This window comes from Schistocerca serialis, chromosome 5 (genome assembly GCF_023864345.2).
Source record: "Schistocerca serialis cubense isolate TAMUIC-IGC-003099 chromosome 5, iqSchSeri2.2, whole genome shotgun sequence".
NCBI classification, from domain to species: domain Eukaryota; kingdom Metazoa; phylum Arthropoda; class Insecta; order Orthoptera; family Acrididae; genus Schistocerca; species Schistocerca serialis.
In genome coordinates this window covers 494,494,969-494,522,288 of record NC_064642.1, presented here as the reverse complement: position 1 = coordinate 494,522,288, position 27,320 = coordinate 494,494,969, and the positions used below count along the sequence as shown (strand labels likewise).

General features: G+C 40.2%; 1 protein-coding gene across 4 annotated transcripts in view; it reads left to right on the top strand.

Annotated features, from left to right (window-relative positions):
• LOC126482378 (DNA-directed RNA polymerase III subunit RPC6) overlaps window positions 1–20,233 on the top strand; it is a 77,886-nt gene extending 57,653 nt beyond the window's left edge. For 3 of the 4 annotated variants that reach the window (XM_050106476.1, XM_050106473.1, XM_050106475.1), the window contains exons 6-7: window positions 12,684–12,845; window positions 20,040–20,233. In XM_050106476.1, coding sequence (XP_049962433.1) covers window positions 12,684–12,845; window positions 20,040–20,114 — 237 coding nt within the window. In that variant the 3' untranslated portion in view covers window positions 20,115–20,233. Of the gene's footprint in view, window positions 1–12,683; window positions 12,846–20,039 lie in introns of those variants that run through there. The other variant, XR_007587642.1, reaches the window with a different exon arrangement.
• Window positions 20,234–27,320: the final 7,087 nt, after the last annotated feature.

Sequence of the window (27,320 nt, the reverse complement as noted above, 5' to 3'; positions counted from 1 at the left end):
TGATGAAGCAAGCTGGGATATTTTTAATTTCCCTGTTTTGCCATCTGCCTCCTTAAAATTCGTTATTTTAGTTTTAACTAATTACCATTAATATATGTAAATATAATATGCATTTTCATAAAAGAGAAAGATTGGCCTTCAGTTTTAAAGAATTTAATACCAGATCTAATTTTGTGCTTAGTTTCAGGTATGTAATCGATTTTCTAATTTATTTTGACTATTCCTAGTTAGTATCGTTCATTGTAGGGTGAAATCAGTAATTGTTTTGTAACTTAAATTATATTGTTGACATATAAACAAATATGAATTCTGTAATAATTGTAAACATTTGTAAGACGAAATGCTAGTAATCTTAAAGTATTTATATGGCTCTATTCGAAAACATGTTAGCAAAGGCAGCCCTTAATTAATTCCAATATAATTAACAGTTTTGTCCAAAGTATTGTTTGCATACTTATATTTGTTAATTTCATGATTTAAACAAATAATTCGACCTAACTCTTGCAGTTAAAGAAACTATTAAAAAGAACCAATTTTTCGATGTTCTCAGTTAATTTAGTGAGTTAAGTTTTAATTGTAATTTCTGTAAATTTAACTTTAAGCAATGTATAGATTCAATACCTATTATTGTGATATATAAGGGCCTGAGTTTTGATCCTGAGACAGTCCGTCCACGGCCGAGTTTCAGACTAGGAACCTATGTTGTTTAGAATGACGACAATGCTTCAAATTAAGTGTGAAACAAGTGTTGTAATACCAATGACAGTGACATTGTCTGTTTCCATTCGTACCCGTGTATTCTTCAAGAACTGTGAAATGTTAACTGTGTGGTTAGGTTTTACTGCTCATAGATGTTCAACAGGAAATTATTGTAGCCGTATGTGGATGTTCGCCTGCAAACTATTAATGAAGCTTACGACAATTTTAAACAGTAGCGCACTGGCCATACATGTATAACTGTATTATTCGGGGATTGTGCAAGGCGAAAGTAAAATTCAATGAACCATAACTGTGCATCTGTTGGCTACATGATTTACCATAGTCAGCGTCCAAATTACAAACCTCATTTTTCAACCAGTGTAGCAACGCAGTACGTCGACACCAAGAGCAACAAACGAAGAAATATAGCAGGCGGAACCGCTACAAGGGGAAGGCAAAAAGCAGCCACCCTACTGATTTTATTTGTTCTCGAGAAAACCCATCATTGAGTTACCTGCCTTTAAACAGCCCAGAGATATAAACAATCCCCCAGTCAGTTCTTGTGGTGGGGTGGGGGAGACAGCTGCAAAACTATGAATATTCAAAAGAATATACACTATATTGTGACGTGGAATGTACAAGGATTATGCCAAACTGGAAGATTACAGATTGTGGAAAGGGAATACCAGCTAACTAAAATCAGATGGGGTGTATTCTTCCCTCCTTTCCTGCTGTTGTTTATTTTGTAAGATTTGCGGTGGGTCTTATACCAGCACTAGCTGGAAGTTGTGTCCCTGGGTGATATAAAAGGGCAATATTTTGCCTACACCAATACACCACCAGATGAAAGTAGTATTACCTTTATCCTCTCGGTGGTCTGGATCCTTCCGTGCCACCTCCCTGTCGATTCAATTGCAGTGAAGATCCCTGGAATGCTTTGTCAAGTTTTCTCTGTTGTGCTACTAAATAAATAGCCACACTTCTCACAAACAGAGGTATATTTTACACAACATTTTCATTATTACTTTTCACAACACAACTAACAATTGCTATTATAATACTGCTCCCGTGAGTACATTCAAATGTCTGTACATGCATACTGTAGGACCTGAGAGAAAAACCAGAAAAACGACTACCACTCTCCAATTGTTCATTATGCCCTTGATGGTGTGCCATTTAATCCATGGCTTTTGGATTCAGGCACTTGCTGCACTATGGCACAAATGACTCCTGCACGACTAGTGGTTGTAATACTATTTTTACTGGCCCCCATCTTGCCAGCTCCACCACAGCTCCACATTCACTGCATGCAAGAAAGGAAAAATACAGTTTCCCTTTCCCACTACATTTATACTTATTCAATTTACTCACAAGCATCTCTTGTCGACAGCATTCCAATGGTGTGTTGGGATGTTTACAAGTATCCCAAAACATTACATAGAGTATTAGGATTTGCAGAGACTCAATGAAAAGGCAAAGGCACTTTGAAAGAGCTAATAGCAGGACAGTATATGTTTGTGGTAGATCAGATAACTCCGCCAGTGGTGTTATCTTGCTAGTAGACAAGGGATGGACTGCCACAGTGATTGAATACAAACCTGTCAGTGAGCAAATAATACTAGTGAAATTCAACACTAGATCATGCAAGCTAAATGTGATACAGGCATGTGCACCTACTTAATGCTAAAGCAGAGAAGAGGAACTCATCAAACGAAGTACTTGGCTGTCATGGTTTAAGCAATAGAAATAATCATGAAAAACAACTTACTCAGTTCTGTGAGGTAAATAAGTTTCTTATAACCAACGCCATCCACGAAGACTTTACACCTAGACCTCACCAGGTGGAACATGTCTTTTCAGGTTCACTGTTCCTCGATTGGCTTAAGATGGAATTGTCAATTAAAAACATTAATACAGCTCCTGCTGCCGACTGTATTTCTGACCATCGGCTTCTATATCTTACACCGAGAATAGTTGTTGTTGTTGTTGTTGTTGTTGTTGTTGTGGTGGTGGTGGTCTTCAGTCCTAAGACTGGTTTGATGCAGCTCTCCATGCTACTCTATCCTGTGCAAGCTTCTTCATCTCCCAGTAACTACTGCAACCTACGTCCTTCTGAATCTGCTTAGTGTATTCATCTCTTGGTCTCCCTCTACGATTTTTACCTTCCACGCTGCCCTCCAATACTAAATTGGTGATCCCTTGATATGCACTACCAACCGATCCCTTCTTCTAGTCAAGTTGTGCAATAAATTTCTCTTCTCTCCAATTCTATTCAATACCTCCTCATTAGTTATGTGATCTACCGATCTAATCTTCAGCATTCTTCTGTAGCACCACATTTCGAAAGCTTCTATTCTCTTCTTGTCCAAACTATTTATCGTCCATGTTTCACATCCATACAGTGCTGCACTCCATACAAATACTTTCAGCAACGACTTCCTGACACTTAAATCTATACTCGACGTTAACAAATTTCTCTTCTTCAGAAACGCTTTCCTTGCCATTGCCAGTCTACATTTTATATCCTCTCTACTTCGACCATCATCAGTTATTTTGCTTTCCAAATAGCAAAAATCCTTTACTATTTTAAGTGTCTCATTTCCTAATCTAATTCCCTCAACGTCACCCGATTTAATTAGACTACATTCCATTATACTCGTTTTGCTTTTGTTGATGTTCGTCTTATATCCTCCTTTCAAGACACTGTCCATTCCGTTCAACTGCTCTTCCAAGTCCTTTGGTGTTTCTGACAGAATTACAATGTCATCGGCGAACCTCAAAGTTTTTATTTCTTCTCCATAGATTTTAATACCTACTCCAAATTTTTCTCTTGTTTACTTTACTGCTTGCTCAATATACAGATTGAATAACATAGGGGAGATGCTACTACCCTGTCTCACTCCCTTCCTAACCACTGCTTCCCTTTCATGCCCCTCGACTCTTATAACTGCCATCTGGTTTCTGAACAAATTGTAAATAACCTTTCTCTCCCTGTATTTTACCCCTGCCACCTTCAGAATTTGAAAGAGTGTATGCCAGTCAGTGTTGTCAAAAGCTTCCTCTAAGTCTGCAAATGCTAGAAACATAGGTTTGCCTTTCCTTAATCTAGCTTCTAAGATAAGTCGTAGGGTCAGTATTGCCTCACGTGTTCCAATATTTCCACGGAATCCAAACTGATCTTCCCCGAGGTCGGCTTCTACCAGTTTTTCCATTCGTCTGTAAAGAGTTCGCGTTAGTATTTGGCAGCTGTGACTTATTAAACTGATAGTTCGGTAATTTTCACATCTGTCAACACCTGCTTTCTTTGGGGTTGGAATTATTATATTCTTCTTGAAGTCTGAGGGAATTTCGCCTGTCTCATACATTTTGCTCACCAGGTGGTAGAGTTTCGTCAGGACTGGCTCTCCCAAGGCCGTCTGTTGTTCTAATGGAATGTTGTCTTCTCCTGGTGCCTTGTTTCGACTCAAGTCTTTCAGTGCCCTGTCAGACTCTTCACGCAGTATCATATCTCCCATTTCATCTTCTTCTACATCCTCTTCCATTTCCATAATATTGTCCTCAAGTACATCGCCCTTGTATAGACCCTCTATATACTCCTTCCACCTTTCTGCCTTCCCTTCTTTGCTTATAACTGGGTTTCCATATGAGCTCTTTATATTCATACAAGTGGTTCTCTTTTCTCCAAAGGTCTCTTTAATTTTCCTGTAGGCAGTATCTATCTTACCCCTGGTTAGATATGTCTCTACATCCTTACATTTGTCCTCTAGCCATCCCTGCTTAGCCATTTTGCACCTCCTGTCGGTCTCATTTTTGAGACGTTTGTATTCCTTTTTGCCTGCTTCATTTACTGCATTTTTATATTTTCTCCTTTCATCAATTGAGTTCAATATTTCTTCTGTTACCCAAGGATTTCTACTAGCCCTCGTCTTTTTACCTACTTGATCCTCTGCTGCCTTCACTACTTCATCCCTCAAAACTATCCATTCTTCCTCTACTGTACTTCTTTCCCCCATTCCTGTCAATTGTTCCCTTATGCTCTCCCTGAAACTCTGTACAACCTCTGGTTTAGTCAGTTTATCCAGGTCCCATCTCCTTAAATTGCCACCTTTTTGCAGTTTCTTCAGTTTTAATCTACAGTTCATAACCAATAGATTGTGGTCAGAGTCCACATCTGCCCCTGGAAATGTCTTACAATTTAAAACCTGGTTCCTAAATCTCTGCCTTACCATTATATAATCTATCTGAAACCTGTCAGTATCTCCAGGCTTCTTCCATGTATACAGCCTTCTTTTATGATTCTTGAACCAAGTGTTAGCTATGATTAAGTTGTGCTCTGCGCAAAATTCTACCAGGCAGCTTCCGCTTTCATTTCTTCCCCCCAATCCATATTCACCTACTATGTTTCCTTCTCTCTCTTTTCCTACTACCGAATTCCAGTCACCCATGACTATCAAATTTTTGTCTCCCTTCACTATCTGAATAATTTCTTTTATTTCATCATACATTTCTTCAATTTCTTCGTCATCTGCAGAGCTACTTGGCATATAAACTTGTACTACTGTAGTAGGTGTGGGCTTCGTATCTATCTTGGCCACAATAATGCGTTTACTATGCTGTTTGTAGTAGCTTACCCGCACTCCTATTTTTTATTCATTATTAAACCTACTCCTGCATTACCCCTATTTGATTTTGTATTTATAACCCTGTATTCGCCTGACCAAAAGTCTTGTTCCTCCTGCCACCGAACTTCACTAATTCCCACTATATCTAATTTTAACCTATCCATTTTCCTTTTTAAATTTTCTAACCTACCTGCCCGATTAAGGGATCTGACATTCCACGCTCCAATCCGTAGAACGCCAGTTTTCTTTCTCCTGATAACGATGTCCTCTTGTGTAGTCTCCGCCCGTAGATCCGAATGGGGACTATTTTACCTCCGGAATATTTTACCCAAGAGGACGCCATCATCATTTAACCATACAGTAAAGCTGCATGCCCTCGGGAAAAATTACAGCCATAGTTTCCCCTTGCTTTCAGCCGTTCGCAGTACCAGCGCAGCAAGGCCGTTTTGGTTAGTGTTACAAGGCCAGATCAGTCAATCATCCAGACTGTTGCCCCTGCAACTACTGAAAAGTCTGCTGCCCCTCTTCAGGAACCACACAATTGTCTGGCCTCGCAACAGATACCCCTCTGTTGTGGTTGCACCTACGATTCGGCTATCTGAATCGCTGAGGCACGCAAGCCTCCCCACCAACGGCAAGGTCCATGGTTCATGGGGGGGGGGGGGGGGGGGGGGGGGGCACCAAGTATAAAACTTTCAAAATAAAGGAAGACCTCCAATAGAATAAAGATTAAAGCAGAAGGCAGGAAATGAAATTTTTAGGCATCAAGTCTAAGAACACTTTAGACTGATCAGTCAGATAATATAACATCTGCAGAGAAATGGAATTTGCTGAAGGAGACATTAGTTAAAACAGTTGAAGAAATAGTCAAGGATTGCAAACAAGTGAAGAATAAAAGGAACTGCCTTGCTAAAGAAACTATACTTATTATTGAGGACAGAAAAGCACTGAAGATGGGGATTACAAGGAACTCGCAGTACCACAAGTTAATACAGAGAAGATGCTGAAGAGACAAAACTAATTGCATCAGGAAACATTGGAGAGAATTCAGCAATTCTGGGATTTAAATGAGACCAGGTGCGTGTTCAGTGAAGTAAATAACAAGATTGATCAAACCAAGAACATGGGTGGCAGAAGATGAAGATGGCTCACCTCTAACCAACATAGAACTAGCTCTTGATTGATGAAGAATATACTACAACAGGTTGTAATGAATGAAAATGAAAAACTTGATAGTGCAAACATTTCACTAGAGAAGGAACCTAATGTCTTAAAACAAGAAGTCTGAAAAGCTATAGCTAAATTGAAAAGTAGCATAGCACCTGGACTTGACCTTATTGCTGCTGAAATTATCAAAGCATTTGGATATTTTGGTTTGGAAATCATGCACGAAATAGGTAACAAAATATGAAATAATGGGATGTGGATAGAGGACTGGACCATGAGAAAGGACACACACAGCATTGTGAGAACTATAGAACCATTTCATTAATTTCACATGCCAGCAAGATTCTTCATCCATGAATGCCTGAGAACCTACTTGGATAAAGAAATACCACCAGAGAAAGCTTGGTTCCTGCATAATAAACATGAGAGCAGATTCTCAATGTCAGACAGTTAATTGAAAAATGTATGGAAATAAACACCCCATTAGTTCTTTGTTTCTTGGACTATGGATAGGCTTTCGACTGTGTTCAGTGGAAAGAACTGTGAAGTGTACTAGCAGATATGGGCATTCCTGATGATTATATTACCCTGGTCAGAGATCTCTATATTGATAGCAAGGCAATAATCAGACCAGATAAAACTATTTCAGGTCCTTTTGAATTTTGTAAAGGAGTTAGACAGCAGTGCATTCTGTCACCAGTTCTATTCAATGTCTATGGAGAGTATGTGTTGAGAAAAAGTCTTCATGGCTGGACTGGTGGGATCCGAATTGGAGGACGAAGAATCAGCTATTTACGGGTTGCTGATGACACCCCACTGTGCATAGAATCACATTTGGAAACGAAGGAACTACTGGTTAGAGTTAAGAGAGAAAGTGAGACACTTGGATTGTCAATTGATAAGAAAAAATATCAAGATTGTGATAATTGACAGAGGTGAGTCACTACCAGCTACAGATGTACTATCAGTATGTAGAGAAGTTGATCACATTGTTTACCTGGGTTCAGTGGTTCAGAAATAGGGTAGGTCTTCAAAGGAAATATGATGTAGAATTGTTTATTTATTTATATAATGGAAGGAAACATTCCACGTGGGAAAAATTATATATAAAAACAAAGATGAGGTGACTTACCGAACAAAAGCGCTGGCAGGTCGATAGACACACAAACAAACACAAACATACACACAAAATTCAAGCTTTCGCAACAAACTGTTGCCTCATCAGGAAAGAGGGAAGGAGAGGGGAAGACAAAAGGAAGTGGGTTTTAAAGGAGAGGGTAAGGAGTCATTCCAATCCCGGGAGCGGAAAGACTTACCTTAGGGGGAAAAAAGGACAGGTATACACTCGCACACACGCACATATCCATCCACACATACAGACACAAGCAGACATATTTAAAGACCAATATGTCTGCTTGTGTCTGTATGTGTGGATGGATATGTGCGTGTGTGCGAGTGTATACCTGTCCTTTTTTCCCCCTAAGGTAAGTCTTTCCGCTCCCGGGATTGGAATGACTCCTTACCCTCTCCTTTAAAACCCACTTCCTTTTGTCTTCCCCTCTCCTTCCCTCTTTCCTGATGAGGCAACAGTTTGTTGCGAAAGCTTGAATTTTGTGTGTATGTTTGTGTTTGTTTGTGTGTCTATCGACCTGCCAGCGCTTTTGTTCGGTAAGTCACCTCATCTTTGTTTTTATATATAATGTTTATTTATTTATTTACACGTCAAGTTCCATAGGACCAAATTGATGAGCAAATTTCCAAGGTCATGGAACATGTCAGTACATGAAATTATAACATAAAAGTAATAACAGATAAAAACAAAATGTTTATGAACCCTAAAAAAGTCAGCCCATAAGTTTAAGTAAATGCAATCAACAAAACAACAAGAATCAGCATAATTTTTAAAGGAACTCCTCGACATAACCATGAGGAAACTCTTCAGTTTTGATTTGAAAGCACGTGGATTATTGCTAATATTGTTGAATTCGAGCTCAGTGTATTGAAAATGGATGCAGCAGTATACTGCACATCTTCCTGCACAAGAGTTAAGGAAGTCCGATCCAAATGCAGGTTTGATTTCTGCCAAGTATTAACTGAGTGAAAGCTGCTTATTCTTGGGAATAAGCTAATATTGTTAACAAGAAATGACAATAAGGAATATATATATTGATAGGCCAATGTTAAAATACCCAGACACGTGAACAGGGGTCAACAAGAGGTTTGTGAACTTACACCACTTATTGCCCAGACTGCCTGTTTCCGAGCCAAAAATATCGTTTTAGAATGGGAAGAGTTACCCCAAAATATAATACCGTGCAACATAAGTGAATAAAAATAAGCAAGGTAGACTAATTTTCGTGTCGAACGATCACTTACTTCAGATACCGCTCAAATAGTAAAAATGGCAGCATTAAGTCTTTGAACAAGATCCTGAATGTGGGCTTTCCACGACAGTTTTCTGTCTGTCTGAACACCTGGAAATTTGAACTGTTGAGTTTCACTAATCATATGCCCATTCTGTGAAATTAAAACATCAGGTTTTGCTGAATTGTGTGTTAGATACTGCAAAAACTGAGTCTTTCTATGATTTTGTGTTAGTTTACTTTCTATAAGCCGTGAACTTGGGTCATGAACTGCACTATTTGAAACTGGGCCAGGGTTGCACGCATCATCCATTAGTACCAAGCTAGTGTCATCAGCAAACATAAATATTTTAGAGTTGTCCTTAATACTAGAGAGCACATCATTTATATAAATAAGGAACAGGAGTGGCCCCAACACTGGTCCCAGAGGCACCCCCCACTTGACTGCACCCCACTCAGACCCCACATCACAGCCATCTCAACATCGTGAATAATGACCTTTTGCTGTCTGTTGCTAAAGTAAGAGGTAAACCATTTGTGAGCTACTCCCCATATTCCATAATGGTCCAACTCCTGTTGCAATATTTTTTGGTCAACACAATGAAACGCCTTATTTAAATCAAAAAATATACCTAGCATTCAAAACCTTTTGTTCAACCCATACATTCACAGAGAAAAGAGAATATAGCACTTTCAGTTGTTAAATGACTTCTAAAGCTGAACTGTACATTTGATAGAATAGAAATAAGTCTAAAATTGTCTATATTATCCTTTTCTCCTTTTTTATAAAGCTTCTTTACTACTGAGTACTTTAATAGTTGAGGAAACTGACCATTCCTAAAGGAAAAATTACAAATATGGGTAAATACAGGCCTAACACGTAGAACACAGTACTTTAATACTCTGTTAGGCATTCCATCATATCCATGAGTCCTTACTTAGTCTTCAGTGATTTAATTATTGACTCAATCTCCCATTTGTCTGTATCACAGGGGAGTATGTCAGACATCAGTCTCGGAAAGGATTTTGCCAAGAAAGTTATATGATTCCCTGTAGAAATTAAATTTTTATTTAATTCACCAGTGATGCTCAGGAAATGATTGCTAAATACTGTACATTTATCTGATTTATCAGTAACAGAAATATTTTTACTATGAACTGACTTTATATCATTGACCTTGTGCTGCCGACCAGACACTTCCTTCACAATTGACCATATGGTTTAAATTTCATCCTGTGAATTAACTATTCTATTTGCATACCACATACTCTTTGCCTTCCTAATAACATTTTTAAGCACCTTACAATACTGTTTGTAATGGGCTACTGTAGCTTGATTGTGACTACTTCTAACATTTTGATATAATTCCCTCTTTGTTCTACATGATATCCTTATCCCACTAGTCAGCCATCCAGGCTACCTATTAGCCATCCAGGCTGCCTATTACTGTTTAGAACGTTCTAATGGAAAGCAACTCTCAAAGAGCATGACAAATGTGTTAAGGAAAGCATTATATTTATCATCTGTGTTATCCGCTCTACAAACATCCTGCCACTCTTGTTCCTTGACAAGGTTTAAAAAACTCTCCATTGCTGTTGGATTAACTTTCCTGCATAGTTTGTAGTTATATGTGACATTTGTTTGCTTACAAAAGCCTTTTAGTATTAAAATTTGTGCATCATGGTCTGAAAGGCCATTCACCCTTTTACTAACAGAATGCCCATCTAGTAATTAAGAATGAATAAAAATATTATCTATGGCTGTGCTACTGTTCTCCTGCACCCTATTTGAAAAAAAAACACAGTCTGCATCAGATCATATGAATTTAGGAGATCTACCAACATCCTTTTTCTTGCACCATCATATACAAAATTTATATTGAAGTCACCACACGTAACTAGTTTTTGGTACTTCCTACAAAGTGAATCAAGAACCCTCTCTAGCTTGAGGAGAGACCCATAAACAACAACAATTAGAAGTTTAGTTTCACTAAATTCAACTGCTCCTGCACAACATGCAAATATCTGTTCAGTACAGCTCCGTGATACGTCTATGGACTCAAACGGAATACTGTCTTTTCCGTACATAGCCACCCCCACCCCAATCCCGCAAGCCACCCCCACCCCAATCCCGCAAGGGATTTACTGATCCAGGTGGTGAAGCAATGAAATGGCAGTGGGTAGAATATGTCATGAGATCAGATGACAAAGCTGGCCACTGTGGCCGAGCGGTTCTAGGCGCTTCAGTCTGGAACCGTGCGACTGCTACGGCCACAGGTTCGAATCGTGCCTCAGGCATGGATGTGTGTGATGTCCATAGGTTAGTTAGGTTTAAGTAGTTCTAAGTTCTGGAGGGCTGATGACCTCAGATGTTAAGTCCCATAGTGCTCAGAGCGATTTGAACCATTGGATGACAAATGGAGTAAACATACTACAGAAGTAGTGCTTCTAGATGATAAAAGAAAGACAGTAAAAGAAAGATGATGGTGAAATGAATTGGGAATGACTAGTTGTGGTCGGAGACTGATTTGTAGCATAGTCCAAGAAATTCTTTAGGTTGGGACCCAACAACTTATTTTCACTCAAAAAAATTACCTGTATTGATTTATGTTGTAAGCTTATGTCTTCTCTTAGAATTGAAGCACATCATGTTATGGAGAGGTCATTGCTTATGGAGAATCAGCTGCTGCTCTGCCGTCTTAATGACCGATTGCTGTGCATGGCATTTTTAAGCAGCGAATTCATTTTAACATGCACAGTAAAAAGGTTATTCACTTATTGTTTTATTTCTGCATTAAGACATTATAGAAACTGTAACACTGTTATAAAAAGAAATACATAGGAATTTGTCTATGTGAATTTGTGTACTGCATGACCATGCGCAGTTGCACTCTGTGAGTTACATAAAACTGCTGTTCATGGACCTTGCTTGAGAAGTTTTAGTATCTTGCTTCAAGCAGCTTTTAATTGCCTTTAAATTTGAAGGATAAAGTGGAAAGCTATGGCAAACAATAAGTGGGGATTCAAGTGGCCGGGAGTGAGTAGACCACTTTTATTATGTTAAATTATATTTAAAAACACCTGTAATATACTTTGAAAAATGTGAGCATGTGTTTTCATTATGTGGAAAACCAGCTAAGAGTATGATCCAAAGACATATTAATAAGGAAATGGAGCTTCAGAAATATTTCTGGATTGCTATCCTGATTCATTGCCGATGATTATTAATAGAACTGATTGTAATATTTGTACAGAAATGATTGGTCTCTCATACCTTTTTACAAAACACGTGAAGTAATAATAATAATAATAATAATAATAATAATAATAATAATAATTTACTGGGTTCTGCATGAATCATCAGCCAACGCAGCTGACAGTTCGACTAGTGATGAAATATGAAATCCAACATAGTGATCTCATTTGCTGGGTTTACTGTTGTATTATCACCACCACCACCATGTATTTTCTAAAAATACAACCCATGAGTGTGATGACTATACATGTATTGATTTACACATTATGTTGTTGCCCCTTGGTAAACAGATGTGGATAGTGCATGTGGTGTTTAGTTGTAGCATCTCAAGTTTTCAAAACTTTCTTCTGCTGATTGAATCTTAGGTTTGGGAATATTTTGTCCAAATTTTAAGGTATTTAGTTTTTACAGATTAAAAAATTTGTGCATCATGGTTGTTAAATTTATCTCGTAAAGTGACCAGCTGCAGGCCAAAGCATTTCTTACTGCTTAGGTAATACATAGCTTGTTAAATAAATGGCAGTATGAGAAGAGAGAAGTGTGCAATACATCAACATTAAAAATTTGTTTTCTTAGGTCCAATTATCAGTGGAAGATATGGAAACGATTTTGGATACTCTGTTATATGATGGAAAAGTTGAACGTTCGCTATCTGCTGAGGGAAATTTTCTATACAGAGCCATTAAAAGTTTGCTACCTCCACCAGGAACTGTGACTATGCCATGTGGAGTGTGCCCTGTAAGTACAAACTGTCAGTTTGTGAACAGAATGTTGTTGAACTGTCTTAATGTCGTTAAGTGTGTATTAATGCTCCGTATAATGTGAATTAATGTATTTAAGCAATTTTACTGTTAAACAGAAAAAGTAGGATGAGGATTCTGTTCTTAACTTCAGGAGTTTTTATTGCAGTTAAATATAACAAACAATATTAGGAAAAATATATCTAAAAACAGATGATGTGACTTACCAAATGAAAGCACTGGCATGTCGATAGACACATAAACAAACACAAACATACACACAAAATTCAAGCTTTCACAACCAATGGTTGCTTCGTCAGGAAGGAGGTTGAATCTAGGAGTAGGGCTGAAGGTGAGGCCTTTGGATAGGACAGAGGTTTCGGATTGGGAGAGAGGTTTGGAGGAAAGGTTCTACTGAATTAGGGTGTTGTGGTTCCAGATTGTATTGATTAGAATTTTGAGGTTTTGGGGGGAATGGAGCTGGAAGTGGGAGATTGAGTACCCCCGGAAACCATCCTTGTAACCATTGATGCCACTTCCTTATACACAAATATTCCGCACGTCCAGGGCCTCACTGCAATGGAGCACTTCTTTTCACGCCGATCACCTGCCACCCTACCTAAAACCTCTTTCCTCATTACCTTAGCCAGCTTCATCCTGACTCACAACTTCTTCACTTTTGAAGGCCAGACATACCAACAATTAAAGGGAACAGCCATGGGTACCAGGATGGCCCCCTCGTATGCCAACCTATTTATGGGTCGCTTAGAGGAAGCCTTCTTGGTTACCCAGGCCTGCCAACCCGAAGTTTGGTACAGATTTATTGATGACATCTTCATGATCTGGGCTCACAGTGAAGAACAACTCCAGAATTTCCTCTTCAACCTCAACTCCTTTGGTTCCATCAGATTCACCTGGTTCTACTCCAAATCCCATGCCACTTCCCTTGACTTTGACCTCGATCTGTCCAATGGCCAGCTTCACATGTCCGTCCACATCAAACCCACCAACAAGCAACAGTACTTCCACTATGACAGCTGCCACCCATTCCACATCAAACGGTCCCTTCCCTACAGCCTAGGTCTTCGTGGCAAACGAATCTGCTCCGGTCCGGAATCCCTGAACCATTACACCAACCACCTGAAAACAGCTTTCACATCCCACAACTACCCTCCCGACCTGGTACAGAAGCAAATTACCAGAGCCACTTCCTCATCCCCTCAAACCCAGAACCTCCCACAGAAGAACCCCAAAAGTGCCCCACTTGTGACAGGATACTTTCTGGGACTGGATCAGACTCTGAATGTGGCTCTCCAGCAGGGATACGACTTCCTCAAATCCTTCCCTGAAATGAGATCCACCCTTAATGAAATCTTCCCCAATCCACCAAGTGTGTCTTTCCGCTGTCCACCTAACCTTTGTAACCTCTTGGTTCATCCCTATGAAATCCCCAAACCACCTTCCCTACCCTCTGGCTCCTACCCTTGTAACCGCCCCCCGGTGTAAAACCTGTCCCATGCACCCTTCCACCACCACCTACTCCAGTCCTGTAACACGATCAAAGGCAGAGCCACGTTGGAAAGCACCCACATGATTTACCAACTGACCTGCCTACACTGTGACGTTTTCTATGTGGGAATGACCAGCAACAAACTGTCCATTCGCATGAATGGACGCAGGCAGACAGTGTTTGTTGGTAATGAGGATCACCCTGTGGCTAAACATGCCTTGGTGCACGGCCAGCACATCTTAGCACAGTGTTACACCGTCCGGGTTATCTGGATACTTCCCACTAACACCAACCTGTCAGAACTCCGGAGATGGGAACTTGCCCTTCAATATATCCTCTCTTCCCGTTACCCACCTGGCCTCAACCTCCGCTAATTTCAAGTTGCCGCCCCTCGTACATCACTTGTCACTCAACAACATCTTTGCCTCTGTACTTCCTCCTCGACTGACATGTCTGCCCAAACTCTTTGTCTTTACATATGTCTGCTTGTGTCTGTATATGTGTGGATGGATATGTGTGTGTGTGCGCGCGACTGTATACCTGTCCCTTTTTCCCCCTAAGGTAAGTCTTTCCGCTCCCGGGATTGGAATGACTCCTTACCCTCTCCCTTGAAACCCACATCCTTTCGTCTTTCCCTCTCCTTCCCTCTTTCCTGATGAAGCAACCGTTGGTTGCCAAAGCTTGAATTTTGTGTGTATGTTTGTGTTTGTTTATGTGTCTATCGACATGCCAGCGCTTTCGTTTGGTAAGTCACATCATCTTTGTTTTGAGATATATTTTTCCCACATGGAATGTTTCCCTCTGTTATATTCAAACAATATTAGGAAAATGGTAAGTTACTATTCACTGTAAAGATGACCCGTTGAGTTGCAGACAGTAACAACGAAAAGACTGTTACACATTACAGCTTTTGGCCAAGCCTTCTTCAGCAAATAACAAAACAAAAACAAAAACAAAATCAAACACACACACACACACACACACACACACACACACACACACACACACACACACACACACACAGCTCTGGTCGGAGCTGCCAGTGGTGGTGGTCGTGTGTGTGAGGAGTGTGTGTGTGTGTGTGTGTGTGTGTGTGTGTGTGTGTGTGTGTGTTTTCTTTGCTGATGAAGGCTTTGGCCGAAAGCTATAATGTGTAATGGTCTTTTTGCTGCGTTGATATTTCAACCTGAAGTTTCCATTGTTTTGTTAAATATGACTGTTATTTAGCTACGCACAACCATAGATTAACAGTTGAAACACTTTGTGGGCAGATGAAAAGCTCTCAGTATACCAGCTATGTGGTAAGAATGAAATTTGATGAAATTTTTGTGCGAGTCATACTACTTGAGTGTTATCAAACAGTGGCAAATCCAGCATGGAGAACATTCGTCACTGGTGCCCAGCTGATAACATGCATTAAGCTTTATTTAGGCACACAGTATTGGCTGGGTATATGCGTGACAGACAATAAATACTTTAAACTGTGTAAGTGTGTTCTGTGATAGTCAGTGCATATAACTGAGAAACACAGTGTGTATCAGGAAACAAGAATGTAAACCAAGGAATGTACAAACCTGTATAAAAATTCTCAAAGTGTCAAAATGAAAAACACACTGGAATGGAACTGAGGAGGAGACACTTATTAGCTAGTGGTATCTATCAAAGTTTAGTAGTAGTAGTAGTAGTAGTAGTAGTAACAAAAATACATAGATTGCTACTCACCACAGAGAGGAGGTGTTGAGTAACAGACAGGTGCATTTAAAAGTAGAATAAACTACCAGGCAAAGTCTTTTCTTCAGCTTTGTAAAAAAAAAAAACACAACACACACTGCACAGTGAGACATTCATGTCAGAGTGCCTAGAGATGGATGTGGCCATGTGTGTGCAGAGAGCGACACTGTGAAACATTCAAGCCTGAGGGCGAACTTTGATGTGCCTGTTTGCCGCACAGTGCCTTGCCTATGTGTTGAATAGCAATCTATCCTATGTTTCATTATTCTTTCATCTTGTATTTTCCATTGTTTACTTTAAGGTTTACTTCTGCATGTTTGGCTCTACTTGTTTGGAGCTGAATTTCTCTAATTTACTTAGGGAAGAAATAAACTTAATGTTGAGTCAAATAAATATATCTGTGAGATGTGTAATATTAACAAGTCAAACAATATGTGACAGCAGTTTTTTTATTTTTGTTTAATTGTTTTGTTACAAAGCGTGAAGAAAGTACCTTATAAGAAACCTTTCACTTGCTTTCATTCATAAAGACATGGTTGAAATTCCTGATGTATTGAGATTTGGAAAGAGGCTATGAAAGGCATTCCTGCTGATAGAAAACATTGCATGTCGCTAGGCAATAAACTTTCCAAAAACCGAAGTTTATAAAATATACCAGTTGCACAACATTATGGACACTAAAGAATTGGAGGAGAAGTGGGAAAAATGATCATGCTGAGGTTGAGGAGAAAGTAAAGTATGGCACACGAAATGCTATTACTTTTCTCAGATTGTCGTCAGTGCATAAGACATTCTCTTGGGACTATTGGCATCATGTTAGCACAGTCCTGGGAGAATGCTATCTGGCCATAGGTGCTTAGTTTATGCAGTGGATTTCAGATGGTTCTTGCTGAAGTAGATAGCTCTGACAGCATTTGCTCTGTTGATTATCATGATTTCAGTACTTTCAGTGTGCTGCGTCAACAACATAGAAGCTTAGTTTAATATACTGAAAATAGTGTCTGTCTTGAATATATTGGCTTCATCTAATCAGAGTCTACCCTCTTCAGACATTGGAGATGTCTCCATATGTTCATAACCTTTTTCCTGTCCCATTGCAAGGATGTACAAGGTCTGTTCAAAAAATTCTGGAACATTCGTAATTTCACACCAATGGTGTGTTGAATGAAACGCTGTTGGCATCCCTGCACATGCCTGTGTTTAATGTGTAACTGCTGGGAGTTTTCTTGTTTTATGTCTGTTAGTTATTGCACAGAGCTGTATTGAGTAGAATGTTGTGTTGTAGAGTTTACAAATTTTGAGATGGCTGAGTTAGAGTAGCAATGTGCTTGCACTGAATTTTGCATGAAACTCAATAAAACTTTTGCAGAGACACACCAAATGATACAGGAAGCCTACGGTGATGAGTGCTTAGGCCGTATTTGGTGTTACGAATGGTTCAAATGACTTAAAAATGACTGGATGGAATTTCAAGATGATCCTCAATTAGGATGTCCTTTGACATCTACAAACAATGTCAATGAAATTGTGTGTGCCAGTCGAAGACTGACTGTCTGAGAGATTGCAGAAGAATATAACATTTCAGTTGGGTCATGTCATGAAATACTGACACAGCATCTTGGAATGCATTGTGTTGCCACCAAGTTCGTCCCACTGCTCATGAGTCAAGACCAGAAAGACCTTAGCCTTACAATCTGTGAAGAGCTTTTGGATTGCACAAATGACAACAAGATGTTTAAGAGAATCATAACTGGTGAAGACACAGGGTCTATGGCTATGACGTTGAGACCAAGGTTCAATCTTCTCAATTCTCCTGTACCAAAAAATGCTTACAGGTCAGGTTAAATGTCAAATCCATGCTGATAGTTTTCTGTGACCTTGAAGGATTAGTTCATCATGAATTCATGCCACGGCGACAAACTGTTAATCGCTGGTACTATCGACATGTTGCGAGAAGGAAATGGCCTGAAATGTGGCAAGACAATTCATGGCTCTTGCATTATGATAACACACTTGCACATTCATCCCTGTTGGTATGTGACTATTGCACAAAAAATGAAATCCCTGTGCTGCCTTATTCCCCATACTCTCCACACCTGGCCCTAGCAGACTTCTTTTATTTTCAAAGTTGAAAACCCCATTGAAAGGACGAAGATTTGCAACAAGAGATTAGATAAAAGAAATTCACAGACAGCGCTTCACAGTCCAGCAAGAAGCATACCAAGACTGCTTCCGAAAGTGGAAATGGTATTGGGAGTGGTGTATAAATTGTGGAGGAGAGTGTTTTGACGGAGACCATGTACAATAAGTAAAAGACAGCCATAGAAAAATTTGTGGACAGAGTTCCAGAATTTTTTGAATAGACCTTGTATTCATAATACTGTATGTAGTGTAGGCAGGCACCTCCTTCACTGCAATTAGAAACTAATCGCTGGACATGTGTAATCCAGTGCAATTTCTGACAGAGAAATTTCAATTTCGAAACATTGGGTCTTCCAGTGATTTGATAAACCCTCAATATCATGTATGTGGGTAAACATGCTGAAGATAACTTGGCATTGATAACAGTTTTACACACTTCAAATGTGAAACATGCCCTAGCAAATGTTCTGTGGGTGAATAATTTATAACAAAATTGCTGACTTCTCCTTTTTGAAAGTTACTCCAAAACTTTTGAGACTGCCATAAAATTTGTACTGTTTCATTCCTAATGTTTTGCAATGCATTCTCTCATATGCACTTTAGACCATGCATCCTTAGGAAGAAATTTGATGTAGATGTAATCACTACTGGTGGCTTAAAATTATGCCAACAGACGGTTGATTTCAGTTTTGAGAAGAAGTAAAGCACACAAGGCCGTACATGGGTGATAAGATAAATATGTAAGCGTTTCGATTCAGAACTCTTCTATAGTGGGTTTTGGTGTAGTTGATAAAGAATGGTTAGGATTCAGGCCCAACTTCAGCTACTTCTAATGAAGCTTAATGCTTATCAGTATAGCAGTTTATGGTTCCTGCCTGCATTCTTAAAGCATGCAGCATAAAAAATATATTAAATTCTTGTTGGACAAGCGTAATTGGGAAAAATCCTGACTTATGACTCCTTTCATACTTATAAGAAAATTTCTTTTATCAGCCAAGGACAGTGATTGTCCAAGATAATATGTGGAGTCTCACCACATTTGAAATTCAGCTAGATGGCAGATAGCACTTGAATAATATATAGTGCATTACAGTGGAGGTACTTTTGGGTTTAATACCCTCATACTATTGAAATGTACAATAATAAAATAGAAGGGTATGGGCACTGCATATCTTTCATGGGAAAGTGACAAAGAACAAGCACAGTCATTGAGGAATATAATTTTAAGGTTCTTCTGCCAGCAGTCGGCATCTTTGTCTGAAGATGATTAGTAGGTGCTCTATCACAATATGTCAAGTTAAGGAAGAACCATCTACTGCTGATTTTCTTAAATTCAGTTTTTGAATTACCATTTCTACTAGTACAGTGGCATTTTATATGTTGTCATATATTACAAGTTCCGTAAATGTTCTCAGTAACTGCACATACTAAGAAATCAGCAGTGGCCCTTGATCCCAATATAAATCTTTGAACATGTTTGAATACACCTCTTAGGTAAAAAAAATTGTAGTCTGGTTCTCAGAAAGCTGGTTGTCTTGAGAAACATTCGTTTTGTAAGCTTTTGTATATTGCCAGACAATGAAAATGAAATACTTGCAACATACAAAATTGTGGATGATTGCTGGTTGCTTGTCAGCAGATTAACCACCACAAACTTAACTTTTTTTTTTGGCATTGGTAGTCTTAATGCAGAGTGATTCATCTGAAAGATGTGCTAAAGTGATAAAGTATGTAAGAAATAATGTAAAAGAAGCCAGTGCTTATCTTTCAGATTTGAGAACAGTTTTTTTTTTTTTTTTTTTGTTTCAGGTATCACATTTTTGTAACGAAATTGGATCCGTTAATCCAAGAAAGTGTGTTTATATGAAAGAATGGCTGGAGTAATGAATTCCCTTTGCTGTGCTGTAGATTGAAACAGAAAATCCTTTTGAGTGGAAGAAACCAATCATCCTTCTTTGTAAACATTATTGCCTTGTTAATAAAAAAATTTATGAGCTCTAGTACATAGCTTTTTATTAAACTTCCTTCTCTCAATTAACAACTCCAGAAGGGGAAAAAATGATCCATTTTATTTCTTTTATCAATATCCTTTTGCAGGAATATCATAAAGAAAGCTGTTGTGATTAAAGGTTAATTAAAAAAAATTGTCTGCCAGATGGTATAAAGCTGTAATGAGCAGTCTCTTATATTACTTGTTATTGGAGCTGTAATTTTACTGATAAATTGCTTATTGCGTAGCAGAATACAAGGCGTAAATGATATCTGGCGATTGTATGTGTCACTCTTTAGGGAAATGTTACATTTTCATTCCAGAGAAAACTCATGTTAATCACTTTTAACAACACTTGTCTCATGGGCATTAAAGCTTCATTGTCTTGTCGCAAACCCCTGAATCCACATTAGTTCACCAAGAAAACAACATGCTAAGTGTTGCACTCTTCCACTTTGCCATTGGTGAGCTACTGACCTGCTTTGGACCAGTGATCACTGCCATCCTACATTTTGATGACTTGTGCATTTGGTAAGTTCCCAATCTGTAACCTTGGTGAACAGCAGCTCCGAGGTGCCATCCAAAAGGCCTGCATTGGATTGTTCCCCATGGCTTCCAGCTCTTTCCCACAAAAAATGCAAGTTGTGCATTTATGTTGTCGTATGCCAGTCCATATTGAACCAGCACTCTACTTGGGTATCCAGCGCTAGGACATTGTTTCTATTTTTGAGATAGCTCCTTGATAAAAAGCTGACATGGCTGACCTGTACTCACCAGCGAAAGACTAGCTACATGTAAAAGCTTATACTCTCTGCTTCCTTGCCCATACTTCGAGTGTGGATCATGCTGCTCTATTCCACATTTACCAGGCCCTTGTCATGTCCCTAAGGGGCTATGCTTGACAGGTTTATGGCTCTACAGCATCTTTGGCTCCATCATTGTGGAGTCAGACTGGCCACTGGTACCTTCCAGACTAGTCCAATAGAAAGCCTTTTTGTCAAAGTGGGTACCTCTCTTCTTCAGTACTGACAGCAGCAACTCTCTCTCACTTATGCAATCACAATCCAATACAGTCATCCAACCTATCAACTCCTTTTTCCACACGAAAGACATTGACACCAGCCCTCTTGTGGGATTACAATTGCAATGCTCCTTGAGGCCCTCTGCCAGGACTTACGCCCGAACCCCTTAGAATGCCTTCAGTGACCTTTTTATGTGTGTTCCGTTGAGTTCTTCAGGAGCACCAGGGTGCTACTGTCATTTACACTGACAGCTCTAACACCATGGGTAAGACAGGATATGCTTTTACATCTCCCTCCAGGTACATGTAATGTTAATTTTAATTTTAATAATCAACAGCCTCAGTTGCACCATTTACCTAGAATTAACCTACGTTTCAGTCAGGATAACCCAACCTTCTTCAGAATAACAGTAACTACCGTTTGTCCATAGTGGACATCGTCAAGCTAAAACTACAAATCCATAAATTATCGTCAGACTGCAAAACTTACCTGAAACTGCCTCGGCTCCACTTCGCGACCACGAGGCGGCAGCCACGAGTGCTGTACTGTGTTCCAGCTGCTGCATCGCGGTTGTGATAGTTGACGGATGTCACCGCTTCCAGACTGGGCACTTATTTTGTACTCGTACATTAATGGGGATTTTCACCTGGTTATATGCAGTAGGTTACACTTACTAATATTGAGAGATAACTGCCAGTCATTACACCCCGCATTTATTTTCTGCAAATCCTCCCCTCATTGATTTGTTCACAACTTTCGTGTGATACTACTTTCCTGTAGACTACAGCATCATTGGCAAACAATGTAATGCCGCTCTCAATACCATCAACCAGATCATTTATGTAAATCGTAAAAAGCAGCAGACCTATTACACTGCCCTGGGGCACACCTGAAGTTACGCTTGTTTCTGTTGAAGTCACCCCATTCATTCAGGACGACATACTGCACTCTGTCTGTTAGAAAACTTTCTATCCAACCACATATGTCATTGGATAGACTGTAAGCAAGCGCTTTTTGGGGCAAGCGACAGTGCGGAACTGAGTCGAACGCCTTTTGAAAGTCTAGAAATATGGCATCAACCTGGGACTCAGTATCTAAAGCCTGTTGTATATCATGCACAAAGAGGGCCAGCTGTGTCTCGCATGACCGCTGTTTCCTAAAACCGTGCTGGTTTCTGCAGATGAGCTTCTCAGAGTCTAGAAAGGTCATTAGGTCTGAACACAAAATATGTTCCATGATTCTTCAACAAATCGATGTCAGTGAAATTGGCCGGTAATTATGTGCATCTGATTTTCTCTCCTTTTTATAGATTGCTATGACCTGGGCCTTGTTTCAGTTTCATGGAACTTTCTGCTGTTCCAATTATCTCTGATAGATGATGGATAAGAATGGTGCTATATTTGTAGCATAGTCAACATATAATATTACGGGGATACCGCCTGTGCCAGATGCCTTCCTGGCGTCTAAGGATCGTTACTGTTTTACAATCCCAGCCTGTAGATTAACTAGGCAAAATAGAGGCAAATGAGAATTAAGAAGGTTGATAAGTAACCAAGTAGTTGTCTGCATGTTACAGGTTTGCACAACAAATAATACAGGTTTCTTAAATGGATGACTGTAACCCTCACAAGCAGATGTCACTTAATGTTTTTTCATAAGTTACTGCTCAAGACTCTACACAGTATTGTCCAGTTGCAAAGTGAGGAACTGGTATGACTTTAAATAGTTGTAGAGTGAATGCAATTAGTGTAAGAACTTCCCACACATCATACAGTTTCAACTTAAACTACTCATTAACTCTAGAGGACACACACTCCTTTGAATGCGTATTGATATCCCACAATCACAAAGTAAAATCACCAACATGTGTCACCTCATTACATCACAGTTATAATAAGAAAATGGTGCAACAGTACTTGAGGGAACAGATCTGTGGCAATTCAGTACTGTCTGTGAGATGAAAAACTAATACTCATCTCATGTCAGTTATATTAGGGAAGAACACTGCTCACTACCTCATCAGTCAACATTACAGAAAACCATGGCCCACTAATTCAATACCACTCAAGTCCCTTTGACAGGAAACAAAAATTACTAATTCCGAACAATCTGAGGAGGTAAAATGTGAAAATATGCCAGGAAAGTAGAAGATATAAAGTTATTGGCATAGAGGAACAAGACAAAACTCTAGAAAAGGCAAATAAAATATAAATGTATTCATAAAACTTCACAAAAAGGAAAGGAAAGAATGCAATGAGTAATTAATGAATTCATGAAGTACAAAAATGGGGTGGCTAGAATGCATTTTGTGTAACAGGGGCACAATTTGTAAACAAACTTCTAACTGGCATTGAACAGTCCACAGAGGTACTGCTGGTCCATTGCGTTAAACGGTCACAGTAATTCGGTGATCAGACAAATTGCCATTGTCAGGTGCGTTAAAGATCTCAGCTACTGAGGGCCTGTGGCCGACTTATATCCACTCCCACACAAGCTATATCCTCTGCAGTCCACGCCCGATGATGTGTATCACTAGTCATGGAAATGCTTGTGTCGGCATCTGTGGTGGTGTTGATGTAGTTGCTCTTTCTACCCTGGTCACCAGAGCATTGTGTTTGCTGAGTGTCTTTTTAATTAGACCTCGTGCTGGTTCCCAAGCCTTGCTAACTTTATAGCCGCAGTCCTGATTGACAGGATTATCCCTGGTGCGAATTTCAATGGCTTCTCTAATGACACTGTTTCAGTATTTGGAAGTATGTGCTAAAATTCTGGTACATTCATATTCCATCATGTGATTGTCTGACAAACAGTGCTTTGTGACTGCCGACTTGGTGGGATATGTAAGTGTGCTGCTGGTGCTCTTGGCATCGATCTTTGATGGTGCACACTGCTTGTTCAATATATGTCTGGCCACATTGGCGTGGAACCTGATAGACTTTGTCCTTCTGCAGATCAAGGTCATCTGCGACACTCCCCAGTAATGCCCATTTTTGTTATGGTGGGCAAAAGACAGTTCGTACATATACATTTTCAGTATAAACCAGACTTCTCCCAATATTGCAACAGTGTACAGTATAAAGACTGTGGCTACCTCTTCCTTCATGATTTTTTTCCATCTCCACAGTTCTGTAGTGGTGGAGTGAAGAGTGCAGTTAACTTGCCATTCTGAGCATCAGTTTTCCCGGCAAACAGTTATAGGGTGTTCCTATATTTGAGACAAACTCTCTGCATCTGATGTGGTGTGTACCCAGTGTACTAGTGCTTTTAGTACCCCATTCCTGCGTGCAGGGTGGTGGCAGCTATCTGCGCGCAAATACAGGTCACTGGGTGTTTTCTTCCGATACACATCATGGTCCAGGGTGCCATCAGGTCTTCTCTGAACCCATGACGTCAAGGAAAATCCCAGGAGATAAACTGAAGACTCTCAAATCTTAGAATCTTATCATCATCGCTTACATCTAGTATTAAGAGGAACAGTACCAACAACAGCAGAAATGGTGCATAAAAACACAATCTAGTATAGTAACACAAATGAAAACACTATTCTGAATTGAAGTTATAGGTAAAAAAGAGATTAGTCTGGGCTCTCAAATAGGAAAACATCCACAAAGAGAAATCTGCTCTGATGGCAGCACTTCTTGCTAATATGTCGGTACAGTAGCTGCGGCACATAGACGAGGACTGACAGCAGTGGAGTAATATGTGAGGGTGGTGTTAGGTGCGGGGTATGGGGGCAATGGTAGGTGAGGCATGAGCGGTCGGTGGTAGGTGTGGTAGCCAGGCCATATGCATGCGATGCCCACATGGCTGCGGCTTGGGCTCCGGGTGGTGTGATGGGTGGGCAACACAGCTGGATGGTGGCAACAGCATGGTCCTCAATGTGGACATCTCTGCTGGAAAGCAGTGTGACAGCACAGCCAGTCACACTGCACTCAGCAGTTGGATGGCACCCGTGGGCGACATGCTGCTGGTGTCAGGTGGCGCACAAAGCTTAGGTAAGATGCCTGCATGCTAGGCAAGACGGTGTGAATGGCAACGGCACATGGCTCATTCTCTCCCTTGCCCTCTTCACATCCCAGCTCCGGGTTAGTGCACAGGGACTGAGAAGTTGTGCCTGCTGTGAATGTCAAATGGGGGCCGGCACGCATGCAGTTGCAGTGCATGGTGTGGTTCAGTGCATTCCGTGAGGTTCGCCCCCACTGCGGTAGCCTATGCACTAGACTTTGGCGCTGGCCCTGATATGACAGGATGTGGCTGGAAGCATAGCTGGCACACTGCAGCACTCAGGCTTGGCTCACAACAAAATAACAGTGGCAGATGCTGACCAACCACACAACATCAAATATGAACTGAAGGTGGCCAGCTGCCCTATGGACCGAAAGGTGGGAGTGGATTGTGATGCTGACACCAAAGTGCAGATGGTCGAGTGGTGAGGACTTGGGAGTGGGTGTCCAAGGGCTGATATTAAATGGGAACAGGAAATTGGACAAATTCAGAGAATATGTTTCAGTATACAAGATACATGTTACCTTCTACATCTACATGTACATCTACATACATACTCCGCAATCCACCATACGGTGCATGGCGGAGGGTACCTCGTACCACAACTAGCATCTTCTCTCCCTGTTCCACTCCCAAACAGAATGAGGGAAAAATGACAGCGTATATGCCTCTGTACGAGCCCTAATCTCTCTTATCTTATTTTTGTGGTCTTTCCGCGAAATGTAAGTTGGCGGCAGTAAAATTGTACTGCAGTCAGCCTCAAATGATGGTTCTCTAAATTTCCTCAGTAGCGATTCACGAAAAGAACGCCTCCTTTCCTCTAAAGACTCCCACCCGAGTTCCTGAAGCATTTCTGTAACACTCGCGTGATGATCAAACCTACCAGTAACAAATCTAGCAGCCTGCCTCTGAATTGCTTCTATGTCCTCCCTCAATCCGACCTGATAGGGATCCCAAACTCTCGAGCAGTACTCAAGAATAGGTCGTATTAGTGTTTTATAAGTGGTCTCCTTTACAGATGAACCACATCTTCCTAAAATTCTACCAATGAACCGAAGACGACTATCCACCTTCCCCACAACTGCCATTACATGCTTGTCCCACTCCATATCGCAGTGCAATGTTACGTCCAAATATTTAATCGACGTGACTATGGCAAGCGCTACACTACTAATGGAGTATTCCAACATTACGGAATTTTTTTTCCTATTCATCTGCATTAATTTACATTTATCTATATTTAGAGTAAGCTGCCATTCTTTACACCAATCACAAATCATGTCCAAGTCATCTTGTATCCTCCTACAGTCATTAACGACGACACCTTCCCGTACACCACAGCATCATCAGCAAACAGCCACACATTGCTATCCACCCTATCTGAAAGATCATTTATGTAGACAGAAAACAACAGCGGACGTACCACACTTCCCTGGGGCACTCCAGATGATACCCTCACCTCCGATGAACACTCACCATCGAGGACAACATACTGGGTTCTATTACTTAAGAAGTCTTCGAGCCACTCACATATTTGGGAACCAATCCCATATACTCGTACTTTAGTTAGGAGTCTGCAGTGGGGCACAGAGTCAAACGCTTTCCAGAAGTCAAGGAATATGGCATCCGTCTGATACCCTTCATCCATGGTTTGCAAGATATCGTGTGAGAAAAGGGCGAGTTGCGATTCACAGGAGCGATGCTTTCTAAAGCTGTGCTGATGCATGGACAGCAACTTCTCTGTCTCAAGGAAATTCATTATATTCGAACTGAGAATATGTTCAAGAATCCTGCAACAAACCGATGTTAAGGATATTGGTCTGTAATTTTGAGGATCCGTCCTTCTACCCTTCTTATATACAGGCGTCACCATCGCTTTTTTCCAGTCACTCGGGACTTTACGTTGGGCAAGAGATTCGCGATAAATGGATGCTAAATAAGGAGCGAATGCAGTAGAGTACTCTCTGTAAAATTGAATTGGACTCCCATTAGGACCTGGCGATTTATTTATTTTCAACCCATTCAGCTGCTTCACAACCCCAGGGATGTCTATCACTATGTCCTCCATACGGG